This window comes from Zophobas morio, unplaced genomic scaffold (genome assembly GCF_036711695.1).
Source record: "Zophobas morio isolate AGI-343-1 ecotype UQ-CSIRO unplaced genomic scaffold, CSIRO_AGI_Zmor_V1 ptg000029l, whole genome shotgun sequence".
Classification (NCBI taxonomy): Eukaryota; Metazoa; Arthropoda; class Insecta; order Coleoptera; family Tenebrionidae; genus Zophobas; species Zophobas morio.
The window spans coordinates 3990223-4006981 of record NW_026972134.1 but is presented as its reverse complement, the minus strand read 5'-3'; the positions used below and the strand labels follow the sequence as shown (position 1 = coordinate 4006981).

At 33.1% G+C, this 16759-nt stretch overlaps 1 protein-coding gene across 1 annotated transcript; it reads right to left on the bottom strand.

The window, feature by feature from the left end:
• Positions 1-1821: 1821 nt before the first annotated feature.
• Positions 1822-12072, bottom strand: LOC135137503 (uncharacterized). The gene is made up of 3 exons (XM_064067185.1): positions 11902-12072; positions 4540-4599; positions 1822-4488 (listed from the first exon to the last, which is right to left on the bottom strand). Exons 2-3 carry the CDS (start codon positions 4597-4599, stop codon positions 2365-2367), a joined length of 2184 nt encoding a protein of 727 aa, XP_063923255.1. The 5' UTR covers positions 11902-12072; the 3' UTR covers positions 1822-2364.
• Positions 12073-16759: the final 4687 nt, after the last annotated feature.

Below are 16759 nucleotides of genomic sequence, written 5' to 3'. Positions count from 1 at the left end.
TGTTTATCTTGGTCAGCTCGGTGGAGCTTTTTTGCAGTCTGAACAATTGACGTCAGATGCGGGCTTCTTGCTCCGGGTTGACGTCGGATGACGTCTGAATTGAGTCGAGGTATTTCTTTGCATATTCGTGCAACGCTTCTAATTGATCGAAATATTTCACTTCGAAATACTTGTGGGTAGTTCTGAGGGTGGGGCTCAGTATCTTCAGTTCTTCATAATTTCGTTGAACTTCATGCCAATATTCTTGGAGTTGTTCTGTCCTTTTGGATTGCCAATTTTGGGTTTTTCTTTTTGCGGAATCTTTTCTCGCGTTAATTAGGAGGGCTTGAATTTTCTTCCCCAAATCCTTTTGTTCTTTGGCTTTCTTGTTGAATTCTTCCCCAAATCCTCTTGCTCTTTGGCTTTCTTGTGGAATTCTTCCATTCTGTGAAGGCGTGCGGGGTATAAAAGGCACCGCCGACCGAAAATGGTGCTTGTGTAAGGATGGTACCACCGAACTGCAGCCTCACAGCCTGAAATTGTAGACTTGGAAATGGTGTCTATGTTAAGGAAGATGCCACTGGACTGCAATCTCACAGCCCTAGTTTTTAGACTTGGAAGGTGGCACCTGGTTCAGTAATGTCTCGAAGGACCATGTACAACTCTGGGGTAGAATTGTGGGGAGTGAGTAAAAGTCATTAAAGCTTAATACTGATTTATTCAAAACAACCTAACTTAATTATACAAAACTAAATATTTACCATGTATGAGTGTTCCTAAACTAAACGTAATAGTGAATATAAAGTATATATATGGCGTCCCAGTTTCTAGTGTTTTCTTTTGTTGTGATGGCGCTGTCTTCGTAAAGCTGAGGATGCTGCTGTTGGGGTGATCAGCGTTTCGTAATGCTGGTGCTAGCAATACCGATGTTTTCCCGTTCTGCAGTCGCGTCGTTTTCTTGACCTGATTATTGGTTGCGTAAAGACTAAAGAGGAACTTGCAATTTAAAAAAATTATTTTTTAAATTTAGGATTTAAACATTTTTATGTGATTCCAATGTCCGAGATTTTAGCCCATGGTCGTCGCAAAAACTGCCCTTTGGATCCAGAACTTGTGAACGACTGCTCCGGAAAGTAAGAAGGAATTTAAAATGAAGTTTTCCATCTGTCTTTACATTGTAACATATTTATTTTGCAGGACAATCACACATTCGAGGAAGTTTACTCATAGTTGCACGTAAAAATCTCGACTTCCAAGAAATTACTTCAATATATTTTCTGAATAGTGTAGTATAAGTACAAGATTGTAACATCAAAGACATAAATATGTAATATTACATGAATATGCGCATACCGTCCACCTAGTAAAAATTTTGTCTGTTTATGTGAGTCTTTTTTCAATCTTAAAAGTGACGTCTGAGATATGCAGGAACATGATGGTGGCAGCGACGGCTGATCTAAATGTCAAACCACAGTTGTAATAAAATAACATGGTTCCTTAGTTAATTGTGTACTTACAAATCTGCTCAAAAAATCTTCTGAGTGTAATCGAAAAATGTCTGTGATATCCTTTACTTGCGATGTTTCATATATTGTAGCGGACCGACTACAGGAACGAACAGCTTCAACTATCCTTTCCCGAATCCACGTCGAGTCAACACGTACGAACGTAAATATCTAAATATATGATCATTAAACTGTCATCTGGCTGCTACCTCGCGCAACAGTTAATAGCAGTACTCATTAACTGCTGGAATTTTTTCTACTGGACAGAAAAGTTCCACTAGGTACTCCAAAAGGTAGGTGAAAAAAAAAACAGAAAATTATACGTACATAACGCTCTTAAATATTTATTATTCTAATATTCCTAAATAAATACAAAATTCTAAATCCACAACGCTAATGCAAAACAATACATGGAACTGCTTATTGTAACCTATTAATGGAGCTGACAAAGCTAAATCCTAATGTTTAATATCTCTGCAACATATTTGACACAGTAAAATAAAAATTTTGCACAAAATTAAGCAACAAGTTTAGAGATTAAATACAAAAGTTGATAAAAGTCATACAGGGAGGATAGTGATAGTGATGACTGCTCCTATCTCGCTTTTTATTAGTGATACCCCAAATTATTTACCTCATAGTTTTCTTAGTTTGCAGATATTTTTGAGGTTGTTTAGTTTAATTTATCCTCTTGTTCTATGACTAATTTATTACGTATCTATGTACATGTATATGAACACGTTCTGTTATTTTGTTCCACAAAGAAATAACATCTTTTTCGTTCAACGTTATGTTCTTTTTCCTAAAAGTTGAGGAGAAAGTTGTGTCAGTCTGACAAATGAATGTATAAAATATTCTAACACATAACCAAGAAACAAAGTTAATGGAAAATTTGTACTATTCTCGACAATACGTTTAATTCCTTTTCAAATATCTCTTTTAAATCACGTTTTACAACCACACGTTGTTTAAACCCTTTATTCACAAGATCTTTTATAGTGTCTATAATATTTACAAGATTTCGTTCAGACAAATCATCAAAAACATCCCACAGAAACATAATTTTATGCTCCTTTAAAGAAAATGCCATGAATTTTCGTTCAAGTTCCGTTAAGTTGTGTCCGTTATTTTCCGTAACATAGTTTATTAAATTTTCAGCGTTTGTGTAACCTTTAAATTCTTCGTATTGTTTTGCGTTTATCAAAGTTACCCACATAATCGAACGACAAAGATAACATTCTTTCAAGACACTTTCTTTCTCGTCAGTAGTGTTACAAATGACTAAAATAATATCCACATCATTCCCGATACAACGGACATCTTCTAGAAAATACTGTTCTAGCTGAAACTTCTGCAAATCATTTACGTCGTTCGTGCTTTGTACCCACTCGAGACACTCGTCACTGTCAAACCGAAAATAGTGCCAAACAATTTTTGAAGAATACTTTGAGCAAAAGTCGCTGAAATGTCCCTTGGACATATTCTGTGTACTGACATATACAGCTTTGTCCAAAATCTCTGCCCTGCCTGAACTGCTTATCGTAGAATCATCCAACATATCGACTTTTACCATTTTAAAGTCACCGCAGAATTTTTTTAATTTCTTCGCATTACTCATACAATACACGACAACTGCGGTATCCTTGGTAAACTCGTTTAGAAATCGACAATGTATGATGGGCCTAGAAATTTTTAAATTACTACATCCTATGAAACTCGTTTTCGTTTCTCCTGATGCTAACGGATAATCTACCATGTGAAGAAGCTCATTTGTAGTTATAATATTATCAAGCTCGTCACATTCTTGAATCACATCATACAAACTTGCCTCTTTGTTTTGAATCAAACATTTAAATTTTTGCACAACGTCTCCATACGCATCCGGTTCAAATATTTTTAAATCAGCTAAGGTGAAAAATTTTCTTTGCTCAAAAATTAAACTTAGCGGATTGATTACTATAAACGTCGACCGAATAAGCCAAAACGCTGCAAAGACTGCTTTTGTTTGTCCATTAACAATAAGAGGACACTTTCCCATCAACCATAGCAATTTAGTAGCTTCTTCATCCTTGTCATCTAGATCTTCAACTTTTGCAATGTTTTGAAACATAATTTGATACCTTGTTCTCATTCTATTAAGTTTCTTTAAATTTCTAAGTTCGGCTTTAGCATCTCGCCAAAGTGACGTTACCTCATCACAACTCTCTTCTGCAAAAACAGTAACGTCAAACTTTGATATAGTTTCTCGGAGTAGTTTGGTATTTTCACTTACTGGTTTAGAAGAAAACGATATCGATTTGATAAAAGGAGATACAATGAAGAGAGCAGCTGCTCTTTCTAGTATGCTGTTACTCAATTTTTCTTTTTTTCCTTCGATTTTGTCCCATTTGTAAATGAAGTTAACAAAGTTGTTATAACTTGTATCGTCTGTGTATAATCTATATTTAAATTTCTCCGATGCTTCTTGTTGTAGTTTCTTCAAATTAAATTCCCCTGAATACAAAAACAGCGTAAAAGTTCGATTAGACTTTCGGATTTCGATTTTGTGGCCTTCATGAAGCCCATAACAATTTGCGATGCGCCAGTTTTGCCTGTGCTTCCAAACTGTCACGTCTGTTTCAAGATCAAGAACAATTTTTTGTCCATTATTAGCTGAAAAAGTGGCATCTGTATACAAAATAGCATTTGTATCTTCAGGGAGATGTTTTAATTGGTCTACGAATTTTAAAATGGTGAACTCTCCATTTTCAGTTGTAAGGTCTTTAACTCTTAGTGCTTTTCGTCCGTTAGTAAATTGGAATTTTATGGCATAGATTTCCTTTTTGGGTTTGTCGTCTTCTTTCATTTCGATTATGACGTCGTCAAAGGGAATAAATTCCTGATCATGCGACGATATACAGTAAATTATGTCGGCATACAGTTTTAGTTTCCAAATCAAATTCGATATATAAAAGTGTTCATAATCTACACTTTTGTGGATAACATCAGATTTTTTAATAAAAACCTGAAAGAAGTTATAATTTAATAAACGAAAAAAAAATAAATGAATTCTCACTGGTGAAAAGATTCCAGAACGTTTATCTTCACTGTAGTAGGCGTTCGTGTCTTCCGTCATCTGGAATAAAAAATACATATAATTTGAACACAAAAACAAGAAAACATTAGGTATGATAAAGTATAAATTCCAGTGTATCACCTACAGTTTGAAGATTGGAATATTTATTTGTGTAAATGCCTTAATACTAACGACAAACTATTTTTTTTTTTTAATAAAAGCTTCGCAAAAGAATATGATTTATTTACAGCATTCAACAAACAATGAATGCCAAAAGCCACGCCTATAGTAATTACAGAAAAAAACGAAACGTCAACAAAATGGAAGTTTAGAATGAGGTCTATGATGTCATCAGAAGAGAAATAGTGTTCCTCCAAATATGTGGTTAAATAAATGTAGTCATCAAAGGCAACTTAATTTTTTTTTAGTCTTTAACTTGATTTTTAATCGTTTGCGATCAGATCCGGTTCACCTGTGAATTGTTGAAAATTTTAATAATTTTTTCAGTCTATCTACTAATGTCAGCATCAGTACTGAATGAAAAGAACAGAAATTATAATATCAAAACCATGAGTTAACATGTTTCAGTAATCTATTCAGTTTCTTGGTTTCTTCATGATGTTTGTGTAACTATCAAATTAATTAAGAGCAACGCCATTACCAAAATTGAATGAAAGATGTTCCCTTTCAGTGGTGATTTTGACTTCCTATACTCTTCCCGCTCCACCTTGCGCCACATTGCATCAGAACACATTCCGCCATTTCAAAACACAACGCAGGGTCCTATCTTGTTGACGATCACAGTTCATGGCCACTTTTCGAATTTTTCGCGGGTTTGCCAAATTTTGTGCGCATGTCTCAAATTTTGGCGGAATGTTTGGGTTATTACAAAGTAAAAGCCGCTATTGCTAGAATTCCAGTTAGGATTTGGAACAAGCTAAAGCAGGTCAGGTACAACCAAGTATGATGTAACTGATGACATTCTCAAATAAATAGGTAATTTCAAAAAATTATGTAACTCAGCTATTAAACAAGCAAAAGTGATACGTATGTGAATGAAAATAGGAACAATCCTAAGTTACAAACAGAATGAGGGTAACCTATCATCAGCAACTAACAATTTTGTCATTACAAAATTATTCCATTGATATAAAATCCAAATAGAGACTGCAAAAAATACAAAATTCTTGCTGCAGAATCATCTTTAATTTGAAAAAGTATGACATGTAACCCAAACGTCAAAAACTTAGGTGGTTGAAAATTAGTCACGTTTTTAAATGTCATTTATCAATTTTTATTTTCAAATTGTTTGTTACTTCTGCACCATTTTATTTGAGAGAGAAAGGACCCTGTACACAATGTTACGATATGTCGTGCTCATGCCAGCCTTCAAAACCGATTATTTTAAAAGTCGTTTACTTTTTACTGTAGGTCCCAAACTATACAACTTTTTTTTTCAGAAATAATTTAACCTTGAATAGCTTCCGTCTCAAAATAAAGAGACTTTTTTCTGACTTCGCCATAAGTTTTGAGACTTGTTTATTTTATTTTATAAATCTTCCACGTTGATTTTGTAAGGATATTGTATGTATATGTATTGTTTGAATTTTTGAAAGGTTAAATGCGAGTAATGGAATAGAATCAGTTAGAATTATTATTTTTAGCTTGCCCCGAATCAATTCATATAATGAAAAAATGCATTGACTTTGAAGAGATTCCCTTGGCAGTTTAAAAACACTCATTCACCCAATATATACCGTGAGGTTTTTTTCTTATTTCTTATTATTATTATTATTGTTAAATTTAGCTAATAAATGTTAAGTTGGTTGCATACCTGCTTATAATAGATTGACTTGGACTTTTAAAAACTGAACATAAAATCTAATCGAGATTTAGGATATGTCAAAGGTATTGCCATTGACATTTGACACTACTGTCTTCATGTTAAGGTATTGTAATAAGTACAAGTTTAAAGAACAGAAAATTTACGTTTTTGACCTTTTTAAATTTCGGCAAACATTCTACTGTAAATGTCATCGTTGACATGGCCTACTCCTCAATTATTACAAATCTTATGTGATCTTATGTTCAGTTTTTAAAAGTTCAAATCAATCCATTGGATTCAAATAATAATATCTTAATTTTCCCTCTTACTAAACCTCCTAATCATTCTTTGAGAAAATGCATGTTTCCTGACTATCGCGTGCTTTCGACTGCGTTTCTCATGATAAATAAATAAATAAATGATTTATTATTTAACAAATACACGTATCCCGTAATATGACAAATATTAATCTCCTCTAACACAATTATTAACATTGGGGAGAAAATTAAAGATCAAGATAATACAAAGTGGAGTCCCCCTGTCGTCTTGCGCGATAGCAAGACATGGGCAAAAGTCCAAATTGCTTCCATGCAGATTCTTTTAATTCTGTAGTGTTAACTGGAGTCAAACTATTTATTTCCACAATGTTATGACGTCAAATCAAAATTGTACATGGCAAATGGGTTTTAAATTATATAAAATAACATAATCCTGCCCCTGTAGTTTATTAATTCGTGTTGAGTTTTCATCTGAGACGTCCAGATTAAAAAAAAAATCAAAATTATATAACAACATTTTGTAATTTAATTTTGAATCTGCAAAACCGAATGCTTTGAAAACGTGCAGATGTTTTAAAGTTGTCATAAACATGGTAAATTTTTAACCAAAATATATTTGCTTGTCATCATAAAAACTTGATGACGTCGCCTCAAAATTTTGCCAAATAGATCCGATCTAAAATGTGCAAAAAATGAGTCTATACTTGTGTTTTAACATTCCATTCATATTTTTCAGAATTGCTTGTACAGGGTAACTCAAAAAAAAATATGAATGAGTATGATTTTGTAAAGGAAAAACTCATTTGAAACATACGCGTAGCATGCTAATTTACATTTACTTTAACATTACATTCACGTCCTTATATTAACTTATAGATAAAATTAAAACTGGATAAGTTTTACTGTACTTCAGGGGCGATGGAAGTTCTGTCGAAGTAACATTCGACTATTTTTTTATTAACTGAAAACGAAATAAATTTCGGGTGTTCAGTTGAAAAAGTCATCAAGTTGGACTTGATTTTTGTGATCATTGTGGAGTATGTCTACACCTAGGTAAACCTAAAATTTAAACGAAGATAGTTGACAACGAGGAAATCTCAATTATGCACAGTTTGAATTTATGAAACGTTTTTCTTCTGCAAAAAAACAAAGTCAACTTGATAACTTTTTCAATTAAACATTCGTCATCGAAGTGTCGTATATTATCGTAACAGTAACTTAACGATCGTTCAAAATTCGTTAATAAAAATATACATTGCAATTTAGAAAAATATAGTTTTGCGTCGCGACACCGACGCCATATGTATATTTAAATTAAGCTTTTCCCTTCGAACTAAAAACAATGGCGTTTACAGAATTTCAATTTCTCTATGGGTAATATATAAGGCAACAGAGTTTTAATTGGAGCACCTGTATATGCACCTATATATGTATAAAAAACTGACTAACCCTCCAATAGAATAAACTAGGAGCCGCTATTGAGTATTGTTTTATTATTATTGCTATTGTGATAACCCAAACTTTCCGCCTTTAAATTGACCTTGAAAAAGTTTGAAAGGCCTGCGAAAAAGTCAAAAATTCAAAGTTTGGCCTTGGCTGTGATCGTCTAACAAATAAGAACCTACGTTGTGTTTTTTTTTGTTTTTGAAAATTGGCGGGAAAACGTTCTTTCATACAAGTGTGTTCCTTATTTAGAGGTGATTTTGTATTTTTTCGAATTAATTTGGTCTCACCCTCCAAAAAGTTTACATTTGAAATAGACAGTACACATAAAATTTTTTAACCCATTCCCTTTATCCCTTCCCGTGCCGCCATGAACTTGAATTTTCAAACATTCAAACCTGCATAATATGCAGTAGGTGTTGAGTACAAACTTCAAATAATTCTACTTTTTGTGTTATGTGTAGCATGTTAGCGATTACAAAAAATTCTAATGGCATCCCGAGGCTTATACAAAGTATATTTGGTAGGAATAGTAGAGACTCAAATATTTGGCTCAAAACTTCCTACGAATAAACAAGTGTTATCAGTTTTTATAATTTGAGAGAAGTTAAGTTAAGTACAAGAGAGAGTGCAAGTTTAGCGGTGCGTGAAGCAATAATTTTTTGGGAAAAAGTGACGATACCAACAAGAGCGTTATATCATTGTGTCGATAAACTTTTAAAATTGTATTCAGTTCCCACTGAATCTTATTCAAAGCCTGCACACCTTGTGCAGATAGCGCGATACATTCCGCTACCTCGACTAGGAACCGCGCCCGTCGCCGACACTACGTGTTATTGTGTTATTTACCTTCAATTCTATTTAAAGGTTCAAACTCTATGACTCCAATATTAAATTACAACCGAACAAGTGTTAAAGTTTTTCAACAAAGAGCAATACACAACATTTAAATTCGCCATACACTCTTACGAAAATTCAAACAACAAATAATTCTTAATTGAGATTAAATTTGGACATCAGATAATTTATATGACAGAAACATTCATCAACAAAAATATTTAAATGATCAAAACTTGGCAAAGATTTATAAAACAAAGATCTGGTATGAAAGAAACTTGTGCAAATAAAATATTACGTGAGGTTAGAATTACAGAGCATGGAATTTTACGTTCAATTAAAATTATACAACAAGGAAAATTACTGAGGCTAAAATTGTGAGACAAAGAAAAATTGTGTGAAGTGAAACATTGCAAAGTTAACAGATTTACATGAGATTAATAATAGTTCGTGTCCAGTCAAGTTATTGGTTAAAATTCAAAACGTGAAATTATTTAGCTACATTGTGGGCCATTATTATACATTTCCCCAAACAAACACATAAACAAAAAACATGGCAGACAATCTGCAGGTACAAAATGGCGTCGGACGAATGCGTCATTCCAAAAAATAGGCGTGGAAAATATGCGATGCAAAAATGCGATGAATCCTGTGGCGTTGTGTAAACAATGGGCTAAATCAAAGCAATAAAATGCACCCCACAATGTTGTTAATTTGTTCAATGATATTCTCCAGTTAAAACATGTGCTCAGTAAAAAAAAAAAGAAACAAAATGGACGCTTGCAAAATGGCTACTGTCTGAACAAAGAACGGTGAAAATAACAACTCATTTGCCGCCATCCAAAATACCAATTCACAAATATAGCTAAATAAAGCATGGTCCGAACTAAAAATCACTTCCTGTAAAGCCCTACTACGTCGGATTTTAAACGAAAGATAAAAAAAAACGAGATTAATATTTGCCACACTTTATCAACGATTCAAACAAACAGTTTACATTATGTCAAATTATATCATGATCTAAGTGAATTTTCATGAAATGTTCTAGCAAGTGGTTTATTTAAATAATCGTGATTGTTACCACGTGGTTACACTCACAAAAGCACATTCATAATGACGCTACGCCGTGCAGCTTCTCTACCAACCAACCAACCAACCCTCTCACTAAAAAACTCCCTAGCGCTATAACTAAACCCTACAGAACAGCCTTGGTGCCTGGGCTACTACATGCATTAAACCCGACGTGCATAATAATAATAATAATAATAATAATAATAATAATGTATATTTGCCATACAAAAAATACATGTGTATTATTGTTTAGGCGCGTCAAATAAATTAAATTAAATATAATAAGTATACAACATAAATAATAAACAAACAACATATATAAACAAATATAGAATACATATATACTACATATTAAACATATCGACTGACATTGGCGTTGACATATATTCATCGCAGTTATAAAAACAATTTGACTCCAGAAATGTTCGCATTATATTTTTAAACTTATTGCGATTCAATTGCCTTAATTTCAGTGGTAATATATTAAAAAGTTTGATACTCATGTAAGTGACTGACTGCTGTGTCTTACTTAAGCGATGTAACGGAATGACAAAATTTTGTTGGCTACGTGTGTTATAATTATGGACGTCCGCATTTCTTACAAACATTGCTTGATTTTCGTGTGCATGTAAGAGAATCTGAAGTATATATAAACTAGGCAGGGATAATATTTTCAGTTTTTTGAACAGGGGACGACAATGCGTACGTTGGTCGTGCGTTTTACACAGTATGCGAATAGCTCGTTTTTGTAAAGTAAAGATTCTTGTTGCGTGGGTTGAGCTTCCCCATAGTATTAATCCGTAACATATCAAACTATGTACATTAGAATGGTAGAATGTTTTAGCTGCACTGAAGGAGCAGTAAGTAACCAGTTTCCTTAGCTGAAAAATTCTAATATTAAGCTTTTTTGCCAAAATTTCCACGTGGCATTGCCAGGTAAGTTTACGGTCTAAAGTGAAGCCTAGACATTTAACGTTATATGCCCAATTTATCTCAGAATTTAAAGAAAACGCTATTGACTGTGTTTTATCTTTGTTCATTAATAGCCTGTTACTATTCAGCCACTTTTTTAATTGATCTAGACTATCTTTTTCTAGCGATATAAGTTCATTTACGTTTGAACTATGATTTAGTAGTGTCGTATCATCGGCAAATAAGGCTGATTTATTTGCCTCACTATTTTTGGGGAGGTCGTTTATAAAAATCAGAAACAGCAGAGGGCCTAGAATTGAGCCTTGCGGTACTCCTATGTTAATTTGCTTACGATCAGACATGTTTTCTTTTTCATACACCGATTGAAATCTATCGCTTAAATAAGACCTCAGCAAGTCGTGGGAAATACCCCTGACGCCATAAAAATATAATTTCTCTAAAAGCAGACTATGGTCGACACAATCAAATGCTTTTGAAAGGTCGATTAATGAAGCACAAGTTATGTGCCCAATGTCTAGATTTTCTAAAATGTAATTTACTATTGAGAGTACTGCCTATGTATTTGGTTGCCTATGTTTAACGATTTCCTTTTTGTGATTGAATCTTTTTTTTCAAATTCAAATTATTCAAGTGTGATTCCGCGCCGCTGTTAATTAATTTCAGCGCGAAAACTTTGATTTAAATTCGGTCACCACACTATTAAAATTTGTTTTAGAAAAACAACTCATTAAACCGTGTGTGTATCATATTTCACTAAAGTAGATCCTTTAATAATAGAGTGATTGGTAGTGGACATATCTGCTTCTACTTATTTATATGTATTCAATCAATAACACGAGGAATTGATAGTTTACACCATAACATCTGAGATCATGCTTAACGTTTTAATCATTTATTTTCTATTTATTGGGATACGACCGAAATGTGTTCAGAATAATATAAAATTGCGATAATTGTAATACTTATGATACTTACTTTGCAAGTAGACACTGAATTTTCTGAAAGAGATTATCTGTCACAATAGTCACATTGAAAGTAGTTTTCAACCAGAACAAATTCAGAAGCATATATTAAAATCACTGATAAACTCATCACAAAGTACTATTTATGGTTACTAATACACCAGATATGGGTTTTGAGGTGTCAGAAATTGAAATACGAAACGATACAGGTATTTCGTCACAATGTTTTAAATTGCGCAAAATATCGACAAAAAAAAATCATAATCGAAACAGTTGCCATCTACAAATTCTGTAAGCTTTGGCTATTGGCCGACAGAGGGAAATAAAGTTCATATCTAGTAGGAAGATTCAAACTGTACATTAATTAATTACATAATTACATACTTTAATTCTATTAAACAGTTTAGTCTCAGTTCATTACACTTTGATGATATTAGATAATGAAGAACAAATACAAATAAACATATGGTAATGTAACAGATATGTTCATACGTACGTGTACGTATATCAATCACATAGAACCTACTTTATACGCAATGTTGTTGTTTATTGTTTTTTTTTTTGCACTTTTGTTAATCATTTAAAATTCACATAGCTATGTGACACGGAAATCTTGAATGAATGCAAAAGAGCATAATTTAGATCAGCGCCAGCGGGATTGAAAAAAATATTTCTGATGTTGTTATACCCTCAGTCTCATTTATACATATTATAACAGAAAAAATCTAACTATTTACTCTCTATGTGTTACAGCAAAATACAAAAACGTCGAAAAGTTAACGCAAAAATGGCCCATTCTTTAGGTAAGATATCTTGGTTGTCTCGATGACAAACGAACACCTTTTTATTCATAAATTAAAAAAAATTAAATTCTACTAGGTGGTTTTGCATTCGACAAAGATATTCCAAGAGGACATCGACACTATTATACAAATAGAAACTGAGCGCCACCTCTGAGAAGCATCATTTTTCCAAATAAATCTTGATCTTTATTTTTATTTACCATGCTACGTATACCAATATTGCTGTAATCTGAAATTATCTACTCGGAGTTATAAAAATAAATAAACAAATGAAAATAGGTCAGATGTAGGATTTTAATTAATTTTGTTGTGTAGAATGCATGTTCGTGCAAGGACAAACAAACACCTTGTAAAATATTCCATCCATTAATGTAGAAAAAAGTTAAAAACAAATGGCTAAACCATGTATTATGTACGCTAATATCTAATATTAAAAGTAATCTAATAAAAGTACATACACACAAGGAAAGTAAATATTAACCATATGTTGATAGTGTTCCATGGGTATAATCAATATCGCAGGTTGAACGTGAATCAGTCGGCTTACTTGGTAAACATAACATCATTTTATAATGGCGAAAAAATAGACAGAGCCATACCATTTTATAAGGAAAGTATGCTTTAATGATTTTGACAACGGTAATGAACGTGATTTAGTTATTTTCTTGTTATTTCACCTTAATAGCTTATCTTTACTTATTTTGACAGATTTGTAAATATATCAACATGTAGGTAGGTATATTTTGATTTTGTTATCGTGATTAATGGATGACCTCCTTGAAGGTTAGCTCTTTGTCCTTGTTGTTTGTGTAACTTTTGACATCAGTGACAATGTATCTATGTACATATTTCGGTAAACAAAGAAGTTTCTCTCTGAGAGAAAGTTTAACTATATTCTAAAGTTGCAAAAACCACAAAGATGTCTCAGCTTGATCTTGTGCCGGGCGATTCAGACAGTTTCTAGTTGTCACCCTTGGAATTGAATCCGCATGTCTTCTCTGAAATGTTTCAAATTCAAAATTTTGCTCGCCAAAAAAAACACCACTTTTAATCCTACTAAACCAATATACTATTCTATTATAATTCGTCCAGTGTATTTTCATCAAATATCTGAACTGTGTTAGCCTTTTTGTCAGAGCGTGATTATAATTTTTTTTTTGCAGCCACCCCTTGCAGATCTAGACATCAAATTAGTGAATAGGGTTACAATGTGTTCCTTATATCTGTCAGCAGTGCTGATAGTGTTAATCTAACAAGCAAACTGACTACAACTTTCGAAGTAAATATTACATGAAACTTGTTACAAAACTATAGTAATATGAGTGTATTAAATTATCTATTTAATTTTTATTCCAGATAATAATTCCCACTTAGAAATCACCAATGTGTAATTTTACCAATCCATTGTTAACAAATGGCAAATGTCAAAGTAACAGATGTTCATTAGTCCATAATTTTGAAAGGGAATTTTGGAGAATTTTTTTCATTTATAGCTTATTTAGAAAAGTTTTTAGAAAGTTGTGATTAGAGGAGTTATGAGTTATGAAAGAGGCACCCATAAAAAAGCAAAGATCAGCCTAGAATAATTTTAGGGTTTACTTACGTGTATAGTTATATGTATATGTATTTGTATTTATCGGTTCATTATGACTTCATGACTTCGTATTATCTGTTCACCTACTTATTGAAGATATAACGATATAGCAACATTCCACAAATTTATTCATATTTATATTCATTAGTCATTACAGTTCAAAAATTCGTAGGAAAATTAGATATAGCAACGTTCCACAAAAATTATTTATAATTTATTATAAGATAGGGTAGCACTGTGCACTCGCACAGACAGAGAATATTTACACTCTGCAAAAACATACAAAAAAATCGGGACGGCAGACAGACGGATAGACAGACAGACAGACAGACGAAGACGGGAGACCTATTTCTTTGTACTCTAGGGGTCATGAAAGGTCGAGAAAATGTAAAAGTGGAGAGTCGACCGACCGACTTGATTACAATACCTCCTTCGCTTATGCTTGGGAAATAAATATAATGTCTTGGGACTTGATTACAATACCTTATTCGCTGACGCTTGGGAAGTAAAAATAGTGTCTTGATAGTTTTTACGAAGAACTAGACATCGTTACAGAGCAATGAATGATGTTCTCGTAACATTTATAGTGTTGTTCAACCAAAGGTCGATTTATAAATTTGTAAATCAACGGCAACGTCAGTTGCTCTTCGCCGTTGACGTTGCCGTTGTAAGATAAATACGCAGTCAATATATGTGTCGTTTAAATCATCCGCTGACGTTGCTGTTGAAAGTTGGCACGCCGTTGGGGTGACGTTCGAGATGACCAACTTTTAACTTTCGCCGTTACGTTGCCGTTGACGTTGGGTTTTCAACCAATCAAACTGCGGTAGTGTGCAGTAATGCCAACTTGAAGAAAAATCCCCTGAAGTAGGGGGGGACATTTTTCTGGTTGACAGCATTAATTTCACGAAAATCAAATTTTGATAGAGATAATGAGGTCCACTAATATTAAGCCATTTAAAGTCCTGTTCACCGACACCCTCATATTTTAAATAACTGTCATCATTTTCTGCACTCTAGCTTTATGGCAGTAGCAACAAAATTTATTGCTATTCGTCTCAAAAACAAATTAGGTAGGCATTATATCTACAAGGGCTTACACTTTGCCCTTTTTTCTTAATACATAAGTATGTGTAGTCTACTTTTCACAACAAGAAAGAATTTTGCAATTATTATGCTCTGCCCCTTGGTCTGACAACGAATTAAGAAATTCATCACAATTGAGGTCGGGATGGTTATGTGTGGGGCTTACTTTTTGGCTTGTTTTTCTCTTAAAATACATAATATTCTTTAAACAACACCATACTCAAAAACATCTTCTTTATTTCTTGTAGAGATTGCAATTAAGCTCCTCCCCTTGGCTCACGACATATAAAAAAATCATCATAATTGAGATAGGGCGGGTGGGTGAGGCTTATATGTTGCCTTTTTTCGTTAATATGTGTAGTCATCTTTTCACAACAAGAAACTTAAAACATGTTTAAAATGGTAAACTTGTATAGAGAAATATCGATTCTGCAATTACGCTCCGCCCCTCGGTTTGGCACCGAATGAAAACTTCATCACGGTTAAGATCGAGGCGGATGGGCGGGGCTTCTCTTTTGGTTTTCTTTTTAATTAATACATTTAATTTTCTTTGTACAACACGATTACTTAAGAACATATTTCACATGGTCATTTCTCGTAGAAACATAAGGATTTTACAATAAGCTCCACCCCTCGGCTTACAACGAATAAAAAAATGATTAGATTTGAGATAGGGCGGATGGGCGGGGCTTTTATTTTGCTTTTTTTGCTTAATATACATAGCCATCTTTTCATAACAAGAAACTTAAAACATGGTTAAAATGGTTGTTGCAAGGAAATATGTATTTTGCAATTATGGGGTGGAACCTAATTGCAATATCGATATTTCCTTATACTAATTTTTCATTTTAAACATGTTTTAAGTTTCATGTTGTGAAAAGAAGTCTACACATAATAAAACAAAAAGGCAAAATGTAAGCCCGCCCACCCGCCCTATCTCAATTGTGATGATTTTTTTTTTATTCGCTGGGGGACTGAGCTTAACTGTAAAATACTTATTTATTTACAAGAAATTAAAAACATGGTTTTGAGTATCGTGTTGTTGACAGATTGCTATGTATATTAAGAAAAAAGGCCAAACTACGCTACGCCGCCACTGAGCAATACGCTGTGACTACTTTCATTTTATTCTGTGACTAGTATTATCCATGTTGGTGACGTCATCACAAATTTGTTTTTGATCAAATTAAGAATGAATCAACCCATTTTCTCAAAAATGTGAAGAATACTCACGTCTCTATATAATAAATGATAAAATAAGGATTATCATATTCAGAACATTTTGTTCGACTGTGATTTCATTAATAATTTTAGTTCTCTGTTTTCAGAAGACAAACTAATCTCTACGTGACATTCTTCCGATGTATAAATATAAATAAACACTAGAG